This window comes from Zootoca vivipara, chromosome 16, assembly GCF_963506605.1.
Source record: "Zootoca vivipara chromosome 16, rZooViv1.1, whole genome shotgun sequence".
Taxonomy (NCBI): Eukaryota; Metazoa; Chordata; class Lepidosauria; order Squamata; family Lacertidae; genus Zootoca; species Zootoca vivipara.
In genome coordinates this window covers 34,976,260-34,998,249 of record NC_083291.1, presented here as the reverse complement: position 1 = coordinate 34,998,249, position 21,990 = coordinate 34,976,260, and the positions used below count along the sequence as shown (strand labels likewise).

General features: G+C 44.1%; 2 protein-coding genes across 2 annotated transcripts; one reads left to right on the top strand and one right to left on the bottom strand.

Moving 5' to 3' along the window:
- Positions 1 to 1,030: 1,030 nt before the first annotated feature.
- On the top strand, positions 1,031 to 1,465 carry NANOS3 (nanos C2HC-type zinc finger 3). The gene has a single exon (XM_035097252.1). The coding sequence runs from the start codon at positions 1,031 to 1,033 to the stop codon at positions 1,463 to 1,465; it is 435 nt and encodes a 144-aa protein (XP_034953143.1).
- Positions 1,466 to 4,400: 2,935 nt separating this feature from the next.
- Positions 4,401 to 21,363, bottom strand: BRME1 (break repair meiotic recombinase recruitment factor 1). Its single transcript, XM_060268808.1, has 7 exons — positions 21,171 to 21,363; positions 16,053 to 16,113; positions 11,945 to 12,043; positions 8,860 to 10,560; positions 7,073 to 7,197; positions 6,730 to 6,822; positions 4,401 to 5,357 (listed from the first exon to the last, which is right to left on the bottom strand). Exons 1-7 carry the CDS (start codon positions 21,299 to 21,301, stop codon positions 5,210 to 5,212), a joined length of 2,358 nt encoding a protein of 785 aa, XP_060124791.1. The 5' UTR covers positions 21,302 to 21,363; the 3' UTR covers positions 4,401 to 5,209.
- Positions 21,364 to 21,990: the final 627 nt, after the last annotated feature.

Here is a 21,990-nt window from a genome sequence, read left to right as displayed (position 1 = left end):
ATGGTAATTTATGGAGCTAAAGCCATTTGCACATAACAAAATATGCATTTCATCAAAATACATCCAGGTTTTTTTTCCTTTAAATTTTTTGGGGGGCCCCAGGAGAGTGGAGCCCTAAGCTATACTGTACTTGTTTAAGGTAAAGGTAAAGGGACCATTAGGTCCAGTCGTGACCGACTCTGGGGTTGCACGCTCATCTTGCACTATTGGCTGAGGGAGCCGGCGTATAGTTTCCAGGTCATGTGGCCAGCATGACAAAGCCACTTCTGGTGAACCAGAGCAGCACACGGAAACACCGTTTACCTTCCCGCTGTAGCGGTTCCTATTTATCTACTTGCATTTTGACGTGCTTTCAAACTGCTAGGTTGGCAGGAGCTGGGACCAAGCAACGGGAGCTCACCCCGTCACAGGGATTTGAACCGCTGACCTTCTGATCAGCAAGCCCTAGGCTCAGTGGTTTAACCCACAGCGCCACCTGGGCATAGCTGCCAAGTTTTCCCTTTTCTCGCGAGGAAGCCTATTCAGCATAAGGGAAAATCCCTTTAAAAAAGGGATAACTTGGCAGCTATGCACCTGGGTCCCCACTTGTTTAGTTATACCTAAACTTGTTTAATACTTGTTTAGTTATACCTAAATCCAGCACACACACTCTCTCTCTCTGTGTGTGTGTGTATGTGATGTGTGTGTGTGTGAGAGAGAGAGAAAGACAGGCAGACTCGCACAGACAGATGCTTCCAACTTGCAACCTTGCAAGTAAGTTGCAATCTAAAGAAGCAACTCTGGAAGCCAAAGGCTTTGTATCTGTTACAAAGCAAACAGAGAGACGGGGGGGGGGAGGTATATCTCTTATCTCCACTTTCAATTCATACTCTTCTTCGCAGACTCCTTGGCTCCAGTCTCCTTGACGGTGGGGGCAGCGGGGGGGGGACGACTTCTCAGGCTATTGGCTCTTGACGGGGCCCCCACAACGGCACATGGCTTCATTTAGGAGCGCCCAGGGCTTCGGTGACTAGCTCAGGCTGCGGCGATCATGGCAGCTTTCCAATTGTGGAGGGACTATTTCCAGCTGGCCCGCGTGGTGCAAGAGATGCGCTGGCGGAGCGCGAGGAGCAGCTTGCCGGGAGGGTTCGCGGACCAGGCGCCGCCGCCGCCGCGCAAGGAGGCGCCCCCTGCCGGGGAGAGCAGGCCGGCGCGCCACTGCGCCTTCTGCAAGCACAACGGCGAGTCGAGGGCCATCTACGCGTCGCACGCGCTGAAGGACTCGGCCGGTAGGGTGCAGTGCCCGATCCTGAGAAATTACACTTGCCCTCAATGCGGGGCATCTCAGGATCGGGCGCACACGAGGAAGTTCTGCCCTTTAACCAACAAGGGGTACACGTCCGTCTACAGCTGCATCCGGAATTCGGCCGGGAAGAAGGCAAGCAACTTCAAAACTAGCCAGCCTTTCCTAATTCTTAGAAATTAGAAGGTGGGAAATATTCTCTTCTCTCTCTCTCGTTTTCTCTTTCAGCAGCAAAGGTTCCAACCTGGTGGCAAGTTCTCTTCCTCTTCCTATCCCTACCACCCCGGGCCGCCTTTTGTTTGTTAAGCGCATTTGAAAAGCAACCTCTGAAATCCCACTATCCGAAATGGCCAGACCTTGTCTGGGTGTTTAGGAGGAGGAAGGCCCCCTGGAGTCGGGGAAGGAAAAGGAGGCGGATAGAGAGTTGGAAGGCGAGAGTTTCGTCCTATGGGCATCATTGGTGCTTTGCTGCTCACTGGCTTGGGAGTCGCAGCAGCTGCATGACGAGCGGCTGCCCCACTTCCGCTCAAGGGAAAAGGGGGCGGCGGCGGCGCGCGCTGGCTGGGCTCTACTCGGCTCGCTCCCCGCAGTATATAGAAGCCCTGGCGGGGGATCCGGCAGCGGAGGCGATCTGGTGTTTGCTCCAGCCTCCAGCTTTCTTTGCTGTGGGATCAACTCCACCCTGCCAGTTCCGCGAGGGAGCCGCTGCTCTTGCAAACTGTCCCATCGGGCGGATCTTGCAACCAGACCTTGGTCTCCATCCTCGGCGCCCTTTCGCCCCCAGACCTTGCTGCCTGGCTGCAGCGGCTGTCTGGAGAGTAAGACTAAACTTACTTGAGATCGCCCTTTATTCTTTTTAGTGTGTGCTCATCCCCTGCCAAAATTGTGTGTTTCCCCCCCTGCATTACTGGTTTGGGTTCTAAAGAGCTGCCTGCCACTTTAAGAAGCTTCCGCTCTGCTGCCAAAGCTTTGGATTTTTGTGGGCTCTCTTCCCTTCCCCCCTGTTGCCCGCGTTTGGTTTTTCCATCTCCATTTACAGAGCTTGGAAAATATCTGCTCGTTTAAGGAGTCTGCATTGATACCCCCCCCCTTGTGTGAAATTGGGCGAATCCCCGCTCCTCCTGCTTGGCGCCACGTTTGGGGATCCCTGCTTCTTGATGGGGGCAAGTTCTTTTTCAGAAGAGCAAGTCTGGGCTGGTGGAATCTTGCAAATATTAATGGTGCCACTTTGCGAGGTTTGGGTTTGTGTGTATGTTATCTCTCCCTTCCCACCTTTTTTTTTTCATTGGGAAGTTCTAGGACAAGTGGGAAAGGAAGTATGTAGGACAGCCCCCAAACTTTTGCAGGTGCAAATAATATTGATGCATATTGATGCATATCCAATGAAAAGGACGTTCAGAAGCACCTAATGTTCCCTGGACTTTTAGGGCAATCCATGGTGCTTTTGTTTGACACATAAAAATCTGGTTGCTCCCAAAGACTTGTCTTTCTGTCTCTGCACCACAACACTGCTTTGGAGCGACTTCTTTCTGATTGGTGGTTAAAATTACTCTTGGTTGGTGCTGGTACTTGAGGATGATGAAAGGTGCTTAACAAAAAAGTTTTTTTAAATAAATAAATAAGATTATTTAAAAACTCTTCAAAAAAATTCCTTTAAAAGAAACAAGTCCTTAAATTTTTTTTCTTTCTAAAAAAGTCCTTAAAGTATCCTTCCAAAAATTGTCTAGTAGCACCTTAGGGACCAACTAAGTTTGTTATGGTATGAGCTTTGGTGGGCATACACACTTCTTCAGATATCTGATATCAAGTATCTGAAGAAGTGTGCATGTACACCAAAGCTCATACCCAAAGTGGAGTCTAGGCTTAGGCTGAGTGCACACCATACATTTAAAACACCCAGAAAAAGCAGCACCCAGGAAGCTGTAGTTTGTTAAGGATGCTGGGAGTTATAGCTCTTTTGGGGTAAGTTACAGCTCCCAGAATTCTTGGAGTGTGTGTCCTTTAAAAGTACAATATGTCTAAAGCCATAGATAGCTTTAATAGGGAATATAACAGTTTTATTGTATCCTGAAGTGGTTTTCAAACCTGGAGGTTCCTGGGTTCAAATGAGTAAAAAAATGTAGATAAGCAGCCATTGCCTGCCATTGCTACTCTTACAGCAAGGGTAGCCAATGTGAAGCTATGCAAGTGTTGTTGAAATACAATGCCCCTCGTCCCTCACCACTGGCCATGCTCCTGGGGTACAGTACAGTACTCCTGCTCTCCAGTTTTTAGCCTCAAAGAATTCTGGGGTGCTGTATTCCTACAATTACAGCTGGATACAAAGTAGAAAAAAAAATGCTGTATAGATTTTTGATGAGGAAAATGTGTGCATTTTATCATCTCTTTCAGGTACATTCGCAGCTGTACCAGAGCTAGCACTTTTCTTGAATCAAGGAAAACTTTGGATCTAATACACCCCAAGTGGTTGGTCTGCAGGAATCAACTAAAATATTCAGAAGGAACCTGGAGAAAAAAAGGAGAGAGAGAAAGATAGTCCAGGATGGCAGCTTTTACTTCAGGTGGCACTGGTACATTACACCAAGGGCCTGGAAATGAATTCTTTCAGCACTATGACAACTCACTCGCTATTCCTGTTTTTTAATCCAGCTACTCTTCCTGCTTGAATTATTTCACATTCATGTTATTACAGATGCCTGACTCAGTGTGAAGAGTGTCCACTTGAGACAAATGTTACTGATTTCCCAAATCACCAGTCTGAAGTTTCCCTTTGTTTGTATTTGTTTAAAGTTTTGTTTAAATGCATGCTTGTTTTTCAAGTGATATTTGTTTGCCAGGTTTTATTTGGTTCTTAAGATGTATGGTCATTAATACTTTGTTTGGTTAATATTATGACTTTATATGGTTATTTATTTGTTACACAAAAGCAATACAGAGTTTTTAAAATCCTAAACCAAAGATGTGTCATTTTTTAAATGAATCTCTATGTAAGGAACTGCTGTTGGACAAGGAAGTTAGGGAGGGGCAGTTGAGGGAATTTAGATGAGGGGTCTTAGCATACTGTGCTAAAGGGGCAAAGAATTAACCAGACCTACAGCTAGTGAGAAAGCTTTGCATCCCACCCCACTTCCATGCTGGCTAGAATGAGCAGCAGGGCTTGGGAAGCAGCAGTTCCACCACCACAGAATCTTCCACAATTTTAGGATTGTTCTGCCTGTGTAGAATGCAAAACACACAGACACTATAAAGTAGGCAAGAATGAAAGTGCATAGCATTTTAAGCTCTATTGGTTTCAGTGTGGGACAACTTAAGTACACACATAACACTTCCACTTGAAGTGAGGTTTAAAGTTACTCAACTTTGTAGTTTTTAACCAAAATACAGCATTTTCATTCCACTAACCTAGTTCATTTATAAGCAATGAAATGGTTACACCAGAACCCTATAACGGTATCATACTGTGGTATCTATACAGTAAAACTGGCTTTTAAGTTTTAAGGTTTTGTTTTTTCTTTTTGCATTCCATTGGATACATTTTAGCTTAATGGAAGAAGAACTATAGATACATGCCTGAACATAGGACAACTCTTCACAATTTTGGACAAGCGTTCACACCCAGAAAGTTATGAGTTTGTTAAGAGATGGTGGTGAAAGGGATATTGATTGCAGCTTATACAGGTAACTTTACTTGCTGGATTGTGCACCAAGACATTGGACCCAGTTCTTATTTATAAGGGTCCTTTACATTGCTGTGGTAGTTAATGGGATGTGAAGATGACTAATTATACTCATTTTATTAATTTTATTCTGCATCTAGCAATCTATTTTGATGCAGGTAAGCTTAAATGACCCCACTGCTAAATAAAAACAGCTACTAAAGAAAACCATAACAAAGCAAACTTTCAAAGCAGGAATAGAATTCACTAGCTAAATCTCTCTCTTCTTTTTGACTGTACAAAGTGTGCTTGTCACATTGCTCACGCTATGAGGCACAAGCTTCCCAGATTGTCTGTTTCTCCGGAACTTCAGTCTCTTGAAGGAATCCAGGTCTCTGTGTGTGCTCATGATAAGTCGGCTAGGAAGAAGAAAACAACCAACCACACCACAATGGGTTCCATGTTAGCAAGGCACTTCTCAAGTAAGCTGCAGAAATAAAATTATAGACTGCAACCCCTGCAGAACACTTCAGTCACTGTTATCTAAAGAAGCAGGTTCCAACAATTATTATTATTTGCTCCAGAACAAATGCAAGGAATTTGATTTAAAGAGCTGAAATAATTCAAGGTAGCTGAAAGGGCCCAGTTCTCAGTCTTAGAGCTGTAGCAGGCTGGAAAAGTGACTGGGGAGGGGGAAATACCTCCCACTTCCTCACTGGAGCTGTGGCTGATACGCCTCATGGCTCCTAGCAACACTCACAAGAGGCAACCTTGGTCAGCCCTCAGCAAGACTGGCACTTTAATGAAGCAAGTCAGATCTGGTGCCTGAGGCATTATTTTTTTTTGCCTCAGGCAGCAGATCTCACCCCTGTAGTTAACTCTGGTGAAGTCGCCATTGGGCACAGCAGCATGGGCAGGGAGGGAATCCAGATCTGGAGGGGAGGGAGATTTATTTATTATTTATTTATAAAAGTATTTAAATACCACTATAACAAATCAAGGAAGAGTAAACAACATAAAACATCATTAAAAACAGCACTAAATAATATCCTTAAATGACTGGCTAATCAAAATGTTTGAAACAGCTGCATAGCCATGTTGGCATTTTAAAAATCTGCAAGGCATTCCTAAAAGTCATTTTAACCCACAGGTTAAACACATGTGAAAATAAAATTATCTGAAATCAGTGGGACTTACACCCCAGTAGATGTTGTTAGGATCTGCTGTGGATCCTACTAATTGTGATAGGACTTGCAATTCAGTAAATCCTTAAAACAGTTCTGGCCAGATGCCTCTGGGAAGATCACAAATAGGCATAGAAGGCAATACCGGTAGCTTTCACTCAGTGTTTGTCCTCAGCATCTGGCATTCAGGGTCAAGGAGTAAAGGTAAAGGGACCCCTGACCATTAGGTCCAGTCGTGACCGACTCTGGGGTTGCGCGCTCATCTTGCATTATTGGCCGAGGGAGCCGGCGTATAGCTTCCAGGTCATGTGGCCAGCATGACAAAGCCGCTTCTGGCGACCCAGAGCAGCACACGGAAACGCCTTCTGGTCTGCAAGTCCTAGGCTCTGTGGTTTAACGCACAGCACCAACTCAATTTAACTACCATGCCTAACAGTGGTTGCTAGCCCAAACATGTCTTTTTGTCTTTAAATCAGGGACATGTTACACTATGATTCCTGTGGGAGCTATGTAATTGCTGTAGATGCTATGTGACCACATTATCTCAGGCCTTCAAGAACCTCATTTTTTATGAAGTATTGGATATGGTACAGAAATAAGTTCTTACTTGAGATTAGAGAGCTCTTTAATCAATCCACAAACAACATCTGTTGCATCTTCTTGTTTGTATGGATCACAAATCCCCTCAGTCACCTCATTCCTGTTTTTTGAAAAAAAGGGAAAACAGAAGCAGGAGATCAGCAATATATATCTTTCTAGATTAAAAGTGTGTGTGTTTTCCAGGTGTCATGCCTTTTTATCTTTGCTCCAAATAGTCACTGACTCCTTGACCTACAGTTACAATCCCATCCTACAAAGAGCACATCTAACAAATGACGTATTAAGTATTTATGTAGAATATAGGTTTTAATTACAGTATATATTTTTATTGCACTAGGAAATCCACCCACCTGTCACTATTTGGATAGATCAGATTAATGGCTGGGATTGGCGTTTTGTTTCCACTTGGTTCTCCTGCAGCACACTGATCACTTTTATCCTCGGAAGGGCTATGTGGATTATCCAGAAAGGATGTCTGAAGGGATAGAAATGCAGTTTAGTGATACAGGTATATTCTCTATGTAAAAAGCACCAGTGAAGGACTTCTTCAATCACAATCTCAACCAGATAGGGAGAAATCTACAGCAATAATGTTAGTAATTTATGTAATAATTGGGTTATTAGACAGAGGTTTCAGAATGTTGATACACAGACATATCCACTAGTTAGCTTTTAGACTTTATGCAAATAATTTTTATTGTTTCTTTTGGCCAGATGTGATGGATATAATTTTAAGAGAAGCTGCCTGCAAACAGTCAGAGATTGTAGCCTGAGCTACTTTGGGGAGGGCAAGGGGACAGATCACCATTCTTCACCTACAGCAGGCATGTCCAACAGGTAGATCGTGATCTACCGGTAGATCACTGGACATCTGTGGTAGATCACCGGTAGATCAGTGGCTCCCCCCCAAAGAAGCTAAAAAACTTTGGCTCCCCTAAAAAGCTCAACATCTTTGCCCTGCACCCCTAAAATGACCTGAACCACAGGGCTTTCCTTCCTAAAAAAAAGTTCAATGTTGCTTTCCTCTTCCCTAAAGAAGCCCAACCAAATTTTCATGAACCCCCCCCCCCCCCAACATGGGCCTTCCTCCTTTCTAAAAAAAGCGCAACAACTTTGACCTGAACCCCCCCCCAAAGGGGGTAGATCACTCCGGTTTTTAACTCTGTGAGTAGATCGCAGTCTCTTGGAAGTTGGCCACCCCTGACCTACAGTGTTTTCTCCTGTCAAGCCCCTCCCCCCTCCCACTACTGCTGCTATCCCCATCCTCCCTCAGCAAGAGGATGGCACCTGCTCTATCCACACAGTGAGGAATTTCCTCTCACATCCTTCTAAGACATAACAAACAGAACTAAAATGAATGCGTAGAAATTAGAAGGAAACAGATGTTGGCATAACACTGGAAGAAACCTCCTAAGAGTAAGAGCTAGTTGACAGGAGAGAGGATAGGTAGGAAGATGGGGGACACTCCTTCACAGCAGGTATTTAAGCAGAGGAGGGATGTCCATCAATCATGGCTCCTATACTTGCATCCCCCATTGTGAACCTTGCATTGGACCAAATGACCTCCAAAGTCCCTCCCAGCTCTATCCAGCTTTTTAGTCCAGAAGAGCTACAAAGGCTAGTAAAAACTATTTTAAAGGACTAGAATGGGCGCCACTGCTTCCATTGCTGCAGCTTCAGTTAATCCACAGAATCCCTAGTTACAATGGGTTTGTTAGATCTGGAAATGACCATTTTATATACTAGGCCTACTGTAATTGGTTTACAAATATTTTTACTGGGATGCACTTCGGTTGCTACAAAGACTTACCAATTATGTTGCACTATAACACCATTCAAAATTATTCAAACTACAGTAAAATTGGAATCCACTGGTTTTTGGTAATGTTATGAGCTGCTATAAGGACTCCGGCAAGGAAGTGGGATATAAATCTACTAATTAACTAAAAGTATGCAGTAGTGCAAGGCCAATTCCTTCATAAATTCATATGATGGGTACTGATACTTGCATTTATGAATGCAATCTTAAAAGGATTACTGGAGTGTTAAGGTCTTATTGATTCCTGTTGTATAGTAACTGTCATATGAAGAAGTAAAGCTATCACTTTCTTAATCTAGTCATTCATGATCAACTCACCTTGTGTGGTGGAAATTCAAAGATGCCCAGTCGTTGACTGTTAGACAGAATTTCCATATCCAGAGAAGGGGGATCTGTGCAAGGAGAGCATGTTTGGGTCATAGTATCAAGGCCGATTGGTGCATTTCTGCTGCAACTTGTACCTAATACAAGGAGAGACTTCTGCATTTCAGAACCAGCATTCATTTCTCTACCAGGATCGCCTGCTGGAAGAACCTTGACTGAGGAGAGGTAATTTTCCTCATGGGGAGGTTTGTTCTTGTTGTTCTCACAGGTTACCATTTCTTCTTTTCCCTCCATATAGATGTCAGCAGAAGAGTTTTCTGTTGGGTTTGTTTCTGCCTTGGCAGTCTCAGTCAAATTTTGCTGGGAAATACCTGACAGCACTTCTCTAATTTCAGGTGGTTCCAAATCACATGTGCTGAATTCAGACTGTTTTGTATCAGACACCAATCTTTCACTGCCATTTTTCTTTTGGGTCTGTAAAACTGGAACTTCTGGATCGGGTGAGGCAGTGGTGCTTTTTGCTGGCCTTGCTTTCATTTCAGATTCTTTTTTATTTCTCCCCGTCTCTTCGCTGCAAATCACTGCTTGCACTGAGATTGTGCTGCTCTCAGGGTGAACATCCCCATTAGACTGTGGCAAGAACATATCATTTGTTTCAAAAACCTGTTCACATTTTGATTCAGAAAGATCTGCTTGCTTTTCCAGATAAATACTCATAGATTGAATATCTAGAAAATCTTTCCTAGAAGTATTCTGGCCTTGTACACTGTTTTGCTCTGCAACTATGGTCTCTTCCATACAAGGGTTGCTTTGACTTGCAGTTTTACTCATACCATTTTGCTCTACGGGTTTGCCAATTGACCACAGGTTGTGCTTTTCTGTCCCCTTTTCACTCATTGTAGAGCTGCACAAAGTGACTTGATGTTCTGACATTTCAGTACTGCTGCAAATGACACTTTGCTCTTCACTTTCCCCCCTTCTATATGGAAGGCCCTGGTCTGCTTTTTTGACATCAGTATCTCCATCACTAGATACACTGCTAGTATTTAGATGTTTGCTCTGTTCTCCAGGTGTGAGAAATGACAGACCTGTCTCCAGTGGGAAATATGTTCTGTTGTTCTCCTTTTGGGTTTGGCTGAACATGCGCTCAACAAGACTTGCATCTTTACAACTTCTATTTTTGGTCCAGTTTGCTTCTGTTACATCATCTGAATTTGTTATATCATGGAAAGCTTTATTTTTATCCATACTCATGTCTGAAGTATCAAGAAGCTCTTCATGCGGGGTACTTTTAATATGGTCAGTGACACTGTCCTCTGCCAAAATACTAATGCTCATCTCCTTAACAAATTGGCATTTAAATGGCTCCAGAGACAGACCATCTACATCCTTATTACCTGAAACTTCCTTTTCACAGATACTTTCTTGTAAATTGGATGCTGTCCCCGTTCCTTGACAGGAATCAGCTAAGCCTGAGTTTGCACCACCATTGTTTATCCTTCTAATCTTGTCCTCATCTTGCATTTTAACATCCTGTCTTTTACTTAATTCTTCACAATGAATGATCACTTGATCTCCAGCATCCTTCACTTTTGTCACCAATGAATCAGCTGCTTCTGGTGTCTCTGAAGAAGCAACAGTGTTCTCAACATAATTTTCTGCTGTGCTGGTAACATTTCTATCCATACAATCACCCTTTGAAGTTGATAAAATTGTGTGTCAGTAGAAAAATGTAGCACAAACATTTAGCATTTTCTGACTATGGCTACCAGTTCCCATTTAATAGTGCATTTCTATGTATGTAACCATCTATATGCTGCCCCTTCAGGTTCTGGGTTCCTTTACAATCTTTTTACAGCTTATAACAAGCAAGCAAACTTCCAGGTTTGCTTACAGTAATACTGAAACAATCAAAATAGTAACAGCTGACATAATGAAAGGCATATTCAACAGCAGAAAAGCCAGTTCAGGTAAAAAGTCTTAAGAGATTTGTTTTTTAAGGATTTGCATGGTGCTGAAGAGACATTAGAGTATGTGTCAGGCAAGCCTACCTGAGGATAACATTCCATAAGCAAGCTGGCCCAATTGAGAAGGCCCTTTCTTCATTTGCCCTCTGCCTAACCTTATTGGAAGAAGGGAGCAGGGACAGCAAAGATTACCTAAGTATACAGGCAACTTAATGTGTGAATATGCAGTTCTGCACAAGTTATCACAGGCATCCCCAAACTTCGGCCTTCCAGATATTTTGGACTACAATTCCCATCATCCCTGACCGCTGGTCCTGTTAGCTAGGGATCATGGGAGTTGTAGGCCAAAACATCTGGAGGGCCGCAGTTTGGGGATGCCTGAGTTATCATATTCCACCAAAGAATACTCTATTTTTATCTGCTCTTAGCCTACTAGTTTAAACAGTGAATTGTGCAGTATACACAGTGGAACTCTTTCAATTCCTAGATGGGATTGTGCTCCCTCTAAAGAAGTAACTTTGCAGTGTGGGGGTGCTGCTAGACCCACCTGTCTTGCCATAGCTAGTGCTCTTAATATGCTTGAGAGTGTGCAGATGCCTTAGCTGAAAGACAAACTAAAATGTGAGTTTTTCACGGAGGGGAAATTATTCAGTTAAAACTATTTATTTATGATCTTTCTCTTAGGGAATGTCACTTATCAAATATAAAAACCATAGTATATGCAAATAAAATAGCACAGCTAACAGTAGGCTATCCTTAAATAACATGTCAGTATATCTTGATTAAAACTAATCAATAAAAGCCCTCTGGAAATTATCAGTGTGCTTAATTTGAACTAGAAGAGTGCAGTTTGTCTTTAATTATTAGTACAAAAAGGAAAGTGTTTTCCCCACGTCCAGCCATAAAGAAACACTTCTCTAAATGACAAGGGTATACATTACATCAGGCATAGGCAAATGTGGCCCTCCAGCTGTTTTGGGACTACAACTCCCATCATCCCTAGCTAACAGGACCAGTGGTCAGGGATGATGGGAGTTGTAGTCCCAAAACATCTGGCGGGCTGAGTTTGCCTATGCCTGCATTACATTATATAGATGAGGAAGGGCTTGTACCTTTTCTGTCCCAGTTGTTATAGCTCCTCCAAAATTTTCTTCATGTTCTTTAGCCAATGTTTTTCTTCGCTTCGGAAACTTTGGTACCAACTTTCCTCCCTACGACCAACAATAAGAACAAGATAATCAAGTATCCTATGCTCTTCCTCAGCAACGTCCAAAATTGAGGAAAAGGGCATCAAGAGATTGGATTTATCAGGCTCAACAAAGAAAATTAATTTTGACCTAGTGAGACTGCTCTAAATTTCTGAGGATTTTGCACAGGAATAAAATTGGACAAAACCTCATCAGCTGGATCCTGAAAGGAAGGCACTGTGATCCAACAGAGGTTCCCACAGGCAGAAAACAAATTTCACAGATTTCTTGCTCCCCTTACAGCTCCCAGTGTCACCTTCCTTGCTGCTCTGGGAGGATTCCCAACCCTCTAGAGCAGATATTTAGGGCACAGGGGGCCGCAGGAGGGAATTGTCAAACAGTCTCTTCAAAGTTCTCTATGGAAGTATCGTATCTACAAGCAGGGTTCCACTCAGAGGAACTTAAGATTCAAATAATTGAACAAGTATTGGTAGTAGTTTCACTCAAAATGGAGGCAGCAGAGGTTAAAGTTTATTTTACTGTCGACCAAAAGACGTTGTGAGCAACAAATAATTCCACAAAAGTGAAAGAACAACAGTGATTTACGATAACTTAAAATGCAAATACAATAAGTTCCTAAGTATACCCCACATTTAAGAAAAGAAAAATCCTGCACTGAAAAAAGAATAGAAAAATGATCTGAATTTTATATCGATGGATTATGTGTTTACATGGAGAGATTTTAGCACCTAATGGAAAGTAAAGGGTCACCATCTTTACCTTGGCCTCAGGCAGCAAAATAACTTTGGCAATCTTGCACTTCTCCCAATGAAAGGATGGGTAGGGGAGTCTTCATTTTCCCCCCCAGCTGGGCTTCAGCAGGGGACTTTCCTGGTGGCAGGCGTGCCACCTTGCCCCCACGACAGTGGGTGCCCAGGGCATGCCAACATCAGCATGGTGTGCACACACCACTGAGCGGAATCTTGGGGGGCGCACCTCCATTTTAAATTTGTGGGTGCCCAGGCACCTGGGGGCCCGTATAGTTCACAGCTATACCTGGTGGGTTATACTTGCTTTAATTAGCAGGTGCCAATTTCCTTTCCCACACTGGGGATCAAGATGTCTTGGGTTGGCCTTAAGTGGTCCTACATCTTTGTGTCCACATTTCCACAGGAAAACTCTGTCTTCCGGAGACCCACTACAGTGAAGCAGCAGTGACTCTTGGAGCCAAGCATGGCAGGAATCATCCCACATGCCAGTTGCTGGCAGTCCAAGTTCCCTTTGTCTCAGAACTTTCCTGGCAGGGGGATTCCTCTCCACACACACCCTGCTGCTGCCACCACAACCAAACTAACTGTTTAAAATATAAACACATATATCAGGGGTATAACTAGGTTTTATTTCACCTGGGCCAAAAACCCAGTTTGGCGTCCCCCCATATGCATACACACACACACACACACACACACACACACACAGGCTTTGAGCCTTAATGGTGCCCCTCTAGAAGCTTCACCCAGGGCAAAAAACCCAGCTACTCTATATTCCTGTGTATAAGACTACTTTTTAACCCAGGAAAATCTTCTCAAAAGTCGGGGGTCGTCTTATACGCCGGGTCGTATTTCTTATACAGCGAGTATATCCCAAACTCTATATTTTAACTGGGAAAGTTGGGGGTCGTCTTATACGCTCAGTCATATTATACGCTGGAATATACAGGGTTCCCCACAGCTATGGCTCTCAAATATTTAATATAAAGGAAAGGAAGGAAGCTAGCTGTTGCTCAAAGGGAGTGCTTAACTTAATGTTTTCTGCAAGGGAGTAAACTGAGTGGTTTTTCCGAGGCAGGTAAGTGGTGGCCAGGAGCCAGGACTCCTGGGTTCTCTTTGGCCCAATAAAGAGGTGGGGTGGTGTTAGGAGTTCAGGGGGTTTCTTAATACCAGTTCAGGCAACTTGTTCATCTAGTCCAGAATTGTCTACTCTGGCTGGAAGTGGCTATCCAGGGCAGAGTTCTTTGACATCTTCACCCATGACTACTCAGCATTTTTAACTAGAGATGCTGGGGTTCAAACTTTTGGGCCTTCTGTTCTCAGAGTATGTGCTCTACAACTCCACTAGAGGAAAATGTACCCTTGGCCTTAATGCAATGCAGCAATAAAGTTTAAGAATTCAAAGGAAGGTTGTGTAGAACGACACAGGCTACTCTTCTGGGCTTCTAACAGTTTTCAAGAAAAAGCTAGACCAGGGGTCAGCAAACTTTTTTAGCAGGGGGCCAGTCCACTGTCCCTCAGACCTTGTGGGGGGCCGGACTTTATTTTTTGGGGGGGGAATGAACAAATTCCTATGCCCCACAAATAACCCAGAGGTGCATTTTAAATAAAAGGACACATTTCTACTCATGTAAAAACACGCTGGACCATCCACGGGCCAGTTTTAGAAGGCGATTGGGCCGGATCCGGCCCCCAGGCCTTAGTTTGCCTACCCATGAGCTAGACAGACCATTGCTGAAGATGTATTTGGGTCAGGACTGAGCCAGCTGTGCAAGCAAAAGCATCTTGGCTTGTTGCCCTTGTTTCATTTCTGTCTGGCTTTGAGTGCCCACTGGTGGTTTGGGTTTGCATTGTACTTCTCATTGTTCGAAATACTAAGCAACTTTTCGAATCCTGATGCGGGCCTAGCTATACATTTTTATTTTTTCTTAAGAACAGCCGGGAGTGTGTGCGCTAGCCTTCCCCCTCCCCTTTTCCAACAACCTAAATTGGCCACTCTCTGAAATTACTATTCATAATATGGTAGAGGTGGGAGGGACATAAGTGTATCTTTCCACAGATCTCCTGCATCTCTTGGCCTCTGAGTATAGGTAACTCCCCATTTGTATGGGGATTGTGTTCCGGATCATTGCACATGTCAGCGGTCAAGTGAAAACCAATTCTGCCCTCGCCCTCTTGTAGGGCCGAAAGCAGTGTGCTTGTCGCATTCACACGTCAATCGGTCACACACACAAAATGTTCGCCATCTGTACAAATTGTTTGCTGTGACTAAAGAGAGTGACTTTCATTTCGCTCACTGCCACGATGGTACTTGATCCAGCAGTGGTAGGTTGATACACTGTACAAGCAGAGAATGGAGAAGAGCATTGCCCTTTTCCATAATTGCACCAACTCTTCCTTGGATTTCTAAAAAAGTTTTAGAGGTCATTTTTCCTAGGTGTTTCAGCCATGACAAACATTAGTATGCAGTATAATCACTGCCAGTATACCTTTTGAAAGGTGAAATGTTATTGGCTATTGGCCCAAACAACAACACATGATCAGAAACAAACTCACAAAATGAGCCTTAGAACAACAGATTCTTGCATTGCAGACATGTGGAGTAGCTCACATACTGTATTTTGAAGATCTCATGAGGGGGACTGCTTCATTTAGACTGCTTCATACAGTCTTTCAATACATAAGGAGGCTGAAGGGTCTTTATAAAAGGTCTACACACGTGTAGAAATATATGGAGGAGCAACAGGTGTAAATATCTGATATGTTTATAGTCTCTTCTCCTGGCTATTGAATGCCCAGCTAGTAAGTTGGTAGAAGCTATACACTGTAATCCTGTGACATCACATTGCAAGAATGTGTAAGGAGGTTTAGTGAATCATCCTCTTTACACAGAGCAAACCTATGCACAGAGTAAACCTAAGCCTCAGAAGTAAAGCTATTGTGTTCAATGAGGTTTATTCCCTTGTAGCCTTAACAAACTGCCTGATACAATGCTTAAGATGCATGCAGGGTGTCAGTCAATGGCCCAGATATCTACCAGGTAACTCTTGCTGCATATCAGTCACATCTGATGTCCTCTCTTGCGAGATTTATGTCATACAGACTGCAAGGATTTGGATTTGAACAAGCAGTATGTCCACATAAGGAACACAAAGGAAATCTATTCAGCTATACTTTGTAAGTTTACTTTACCTAACCAATAAATTACTAAAAGCTACTCTACAGCTAAATATACTGCTAATGTTACTTGAGACGGAACTTACCTGAGACAGAGGTACAAAAGCCTTCATATTATCTTGCTCTTTCCTCTCAAATGAAGCCTTGCTGTTAAAAGACAACAAATATACATTCAAGTTTAGGAAAGTCAAATTAGTAATAGAAATACAGTAACTAGGAATTTCCAGTACATATGTTTGAAAATCCCAGGATGTTTATTATATTTGCGAAATGCCCTCCAGAGCAGGACAAAACAAGCATGCTCCATCTTCCATGTGACAGCCCTTAAGATATTTGGAGATGGCTATCATATCTCTCTGTGTCCTCTTTTCCAGGCTAAACATACCCAGCTCCTTCAATCGTTCCTCATAAGGCTTGGTTTCCAAACCACTGATCATCATGGTTGCCCTCCTTTGTACACCTTCTAGTTTGTCAATATCATTCTTAAACTGTGGTGCTCAGAACAGGACACAATATTCCAGATGTGGTCTGACCAAGGCAGAATAGAGTGGTACTATTACTACTCTTGATTGGGACACTAGACTTCTGTTGATGCAGCCTAGAATAGCATTAGCTTTTTTTTGCTGCTGCATCACACTGTTGACTCATGTTAAGCTTGGGTCCACTAAGACCCCAGATCCTTTTCATGAGGCACACTTTTGCTAATGGGGCCTCCCGCTGCTGCCGCACTGCCAGCGCGTGACTTCCACTCGCATCCCAGGGCAAAGTATGCAGCTAGGGGCATCAACTTATGGGTTAGCGGAGTTCGTTACCTGAAGCATTTGTAAGGAGGATGGTACGTAACCCGAGGTTCCATGTACTGATACTTTAAGATAAAACAGATATACCGTGTTTGCCCCTTTTTAAGGCGTAGTCATAAAATAAGCCATAGCAGCATTTCTAAGCATTTGAGAAATATAAACCGTACCCGGAAAATAAGCCATAGTGATAGGCGCTGTGCGGAAGAGAGCACTGAGCTCCCCGAGTCAGCAGCAGCAACGCCGGCCGCAGCAGTGTTTGCTGAGTCCTTTCTTGCTTTTGGGACTTGGTTACTGTGCTGGCTTGGGATGGTGTGTGTGCAATTGCTGTTGCTGCTTCGTGTTTTTCAGCTGGATTCTCTGGGTTCTAAGCACTTTCCCCCGTTTGTTTGCGAAGCAGCACTCGGCTGCAGCCCCTGCCTCTCCCGGCTGCTGCATGAATGCGAGGCTGGTTGATCGCTATCTCCTTTTCCATTTCTTTTGTCTTTGAGCACCCGGCCCCGCCCCCTCTCCCCTTCGTGGAATGAAGAACGGAGTTTTAGCAGCATTTCCTCATTATAAAAAAAAGGTCAGGAACTTTTACTTTAACCTCAAAAATGGGATATTTCCTCTCTCTAAAAACAACTCTGACCTGAACACCAATAAAACGGGGGTAGATCACCTCCAGTTTATAAATCCGCAAGTAGATCGCAGTCTCCTGGAAGTTGGGCTCTATACTTTGGCTGATTGCAAGCCTTTGCATCTTTAAAAAACAAAAACCATGCGCTTCTCAGTCTTAATTTTCCTTTAATTCATCCCCCTATACCAGGGGTCTGCAACCTTTAAGACAAAAAGAGCCACTTGGACCCGTTTCCAAAGAAAACAAACAAACTGGGAGCCGCAAAACCATTGCGACATTTAAAACAAATATAACACTGCATATATTGTTTCGTACCTTAGTGCTATATAATTCAGTGGGACTTACTTCTGAGAAACATGGTTAGGATCATTATCTACTGGCTTTTAGACTTCTCAGATGTTCAAATGTAGTTACTGGCCAAAAAAAACCCTCTGTTTAAAAATGCCTATTTAAAAAAGCGAAAATATCTTTAGAAACATGTCTTTTTAAAAGAATATACATTTCAAAATGTGTGTTTTTTGGGTTTTTTGGGTTTTGGGGGCGGAGCCTTGTTGGCCCAGGCCAGTTGGCCTCGTTAGCAGGGCCGGTGCTAGGGTTTTTTGCGCCCTAGGCGAGATCACCTTCTGGCGCCCCCCCCCCCCCAGGTGGTGGACTCTCCTTCCGGGAAGGCTTTGAAGCAAAGGTTGGAGGACCATTTGGATACGTTAGTTGAGATTCCTGCATTGCAGGGGGGTGGACTAGATGATCCCTGGGTGCCTTCCAATTCCACCCCATTCCATGATTCTATGATGCCTCTCTTAGAGGGTGGGGTAAAGCCTGACCAGCCTCCCTCTTCGGCCTCCCCTCCTTACACCCCTATTGGCCGATCACTCCATGCCTATCAAGCAATTCCCCACATGGCATTGGCCCACTTTGTACAGACTAGGGATGGGAGGGAGGGGAAGAAACAGAGAAGGGGGCAAGGCTCCCCCCTCTCCCTCACAGTCTGTCTGTCTGTCTGTCTCTCTCTCTCACTCACTCACACCCACACACACACACCTTCTCTTTCCTCAGCTAAGTTCTCCCTGTCCCAGCGGCGACGCACCCAGGAGACTCCGCTGAGGAACCAGGCACCCAAGGCTTGCTGGCTTGCCCAGCCGTCTCCGGCCCTGGCGCTTGGCAGCACGCCCTGGCAGGCAGGGCTGCCACTCCGTGCCCGCTGGCTCAGGCATAGGCTCTGTGCCCGGAGGGCTGCTGGGCGGGGCTCCTCGCTCGGCCGGTGCTTCCTTTTTAATTTTTTCTTTTCCCGGCGTTGTCGGGCGAGGGGCGGGCCAGCGAGGAGGGGCGTCACGCCAGTCAGCCACTAGCGTGGCGCCTCGCTAGCCCGCCCCTCGCCCGGCAACAGCGGGAGGAGAAAAAATAAAAGAGGAAGCTGCAGCCGGCAGCCTCGCTCAGCAGGCAAGCTTCCTTTTTTATTTTTTCTTCTCCCGACGTTGCCGGGCGAGGGGTGGGCCAGTGAGGAGGGGCGTCACGCCAGTCAGCCACTAGCGTGGTGCCTCGCTAACCCGCCCCTCGCCCGGCAACGGCGGGAGGAGAAAAAATAAAAGAGGAAGCTGCAGCCGGCATGGAGGCGAGGGGCGGGCCAGTTAGGAGGGAGGGGCGTCAGCGTCAGCCAGCCAATAACGCGCCGCCATGCTAGACTAGCCCGCCCCTCACCTCCTCCCAGGTCCCGCCCCCCAGCCCGGCAGCTTCAGAAAAAAAAGGAATCCACAGACGCGCCGGGGAAAAAAACCAAAAGAAAGGCGCACAGGGGCGCCGTGGGAGGGCGGCAGGTGACGGTGGTGTTAGTATCCGCCCCGGAGCCGCGGCAAAGGTGTAAAAGAGCCGCATGCGGCTCCGGAGCCGCGGGTTGCCGACCCCCGCCCTATACCCTCCTCCAACCATTGCCTCCTTCCTTTCCTTACCCCCCCTCCCTCTCTCCCCACTTCCCTCACTCCTGTGCGATCTCATTTAGTCATATACTTGCTTTTTCTGTTGTGTTGTCTATTTTATATTTAATATTATTACCCTTTATGATGTTATTTTTTCCCTTGCGATAATTATTTATTTTTTATCTTTAACTAACTTTCCTTTCCATATTTTTCCATATATAACTCAACACTTTCCCATTCCTTCTTAACTCTTTGGATAGAGTGCCCCCCCATTATTGTTGTTAATTTTACAATTCCTGGATTTTTTATGGAACCGAACAGCTCGGGTGCTTCAGAATATGCCTTCTGTTGCTACAGGGCTATGGGGCTTCACTATTTGACCCCCCCCCCAAGGTTGGGATTTTTAAAGTAGTTCTGTGGGTCCCAGGGCGCAGAATCACCCCCGATCCTTTCCTTTGTCTAAACAGACCTCTTCCCCCCTGACTTTGGAAGGCTGTGCTTCAAGGGTGATACCAGGGGTTTTTTAAGACCTGCGCCTCTTAAGGATTGTTACGGTCCATAACTTCCATTGCTTTCTACAGGGTTGGGGGTTTAAAGCACTGCCACCCCCACCCCACCCTGCAGGCGCTCGGAACTGGCAGCGCCAACAACGCGCCCAGCAGCGTGCAGAAGAGAGCACTGAGCGTCCTGAGCCAGTGGGTCCCAGTTGTACCAGCACTTTTTTTAAAAAAAAAGACACCCCCTGAAAATAAGCCACTGTGTGTTTTTTTGAGGGAAAAAAGTTATAAGACGGTGTCTTAAAAAAGGGGAAACACGGTATATATACTAAATGGGATTTGGTAGTTGTAAAGTAATATCACTAGTTGGCACTAGTAATAATAGAGCTATACAGTATAAGAAGTATCAAACAAAGTAGTGTTGCTCAGCAAGCTCACCGGTGTGTGTCTGTCCACTTCTTTATACACAGCACCCACAAGAGAACATTATATCATAAATACCTAACTAGGAAACATGATATACTGTGTAGGATAAATATCAAAATATTAAAGAGTTTGAGTCTAAGCTCTACACACAAAACTACTCTGATGTTTTAATTTCTCTCTTGATGACTTCAAGGCATTTCACAGAATTCAATTGCCCTTTTTAAAAACTTAATCTAAATTACAACTTGGTTAGCAATGCCTGCATATGATTAATGAAATTTAGTCACAGTCTAACGCCATCATTACAGTAAATGGATATGACACCAAACCCACCCACTTCAATAGGGGCACTTGTCAAGGCTGCCTCCTGAAGCTGCTGCTTTTTGCAGCGGTGATAGTTACTTGCCATTCAAGTGCAGATAGATTCCAAAGACTAAAAAAATGAAACAGATGCAGAAAAAATAGCACCAAATAAAGAGATGAAAGCAGCAGCTCCTCAGGATCCCAGGGATTTCTACCGCCTGATGTCCAAACAACTCACTTGTCAGTCATAATTCTAACTCCATTCATTGGCTAAACACTGAAAAGTGGGAGCAGCCAGGCTGACTCATCTCACATAAATCAGTTAGAAAGATGCCTGCACATTTTGCTTCATAACTTTACTTCCAGGACAGTTAGACTTACTGTTTTACAAGCTGAAAGTACAGAATCTGAAGCCCTTTGCAGGAATGGGCCCTGGTGCAATTGCTTTAGTTGCATCATTATAATCTGACCATGTGAATCTGCGTGGCTAATAAAACTTTTGTCCAGAAGCCTTACTTCAGAACAATCACAATTTAATCATATTAGCAGCCTCAGTTGTCTTTCTCTTATCTATTGCCACCCCTCAATTTCTCTGTCCAGTCCAACCATGTTTCAGTCATTTCATACTCTGCTTTGAATCAAACTTGATTACCTTGTATCCAGGTCTGCTGCCAAATTTTCTGTGTTCACGTTTGCTAGGCTATTTATTTGACATTCTTGAATTGTTCCTGATACAATTACTTTTGTGGAAGAATTGTCAGAATGAAAATTCTGTACTGGCATTTCTGGATCATTCCCCTCTGTAAGCTTCCTCCTAAGGCACTTGTTTGCTTTGGATATGCCATGTTCCTTGTTCTCTTCTTTTATTTGGGGGAAAAAAACATTAATCAACCTTTATGCAAAATAAATACAGCAATTAATATTGACTTTATAATAAAATACATTCATCATGTAAAGGAGAACACTTTTAAATCCCATTGATTTCAATAGGCATTGATTTCATTGCACATGCTTAAGTCTGCTACTGAATAACAAGGCTTAAATGTACTTTTTAAGTGGGTCTGCTTAATTTATTGAAGCACATGCTCTCATGACTTACAGTACAAACCTAGACATGCTTACTCAGGGGGGAAGAAGGTTCTAGAAACATTTATCCCATGAACTTCATTAAGTTAACTTAGCTTAGGTTCCAAGTCAATGTGACTGCTTTTGGAATTGATATGCAAATGGTTACACTGGCTTACTCCCAGATAAGCTTGCAAAGGATTTCAGCCTAAGTACAGTGGTACCTCTACTTACGAATTTAATGCGTTCCGAACACACATTTGTAAGTCGAAAAAAAATGTAAGTCGAATCCCATAGGAATGCATTGGGAGAAAAAATTCGTAAGTAGAAGCAACCCTATCTAAAAATTCGTAAGTAGAAAAAATCCTATCTAAACCACATCCAAGATGGCAGGCGGAGCTCCATTC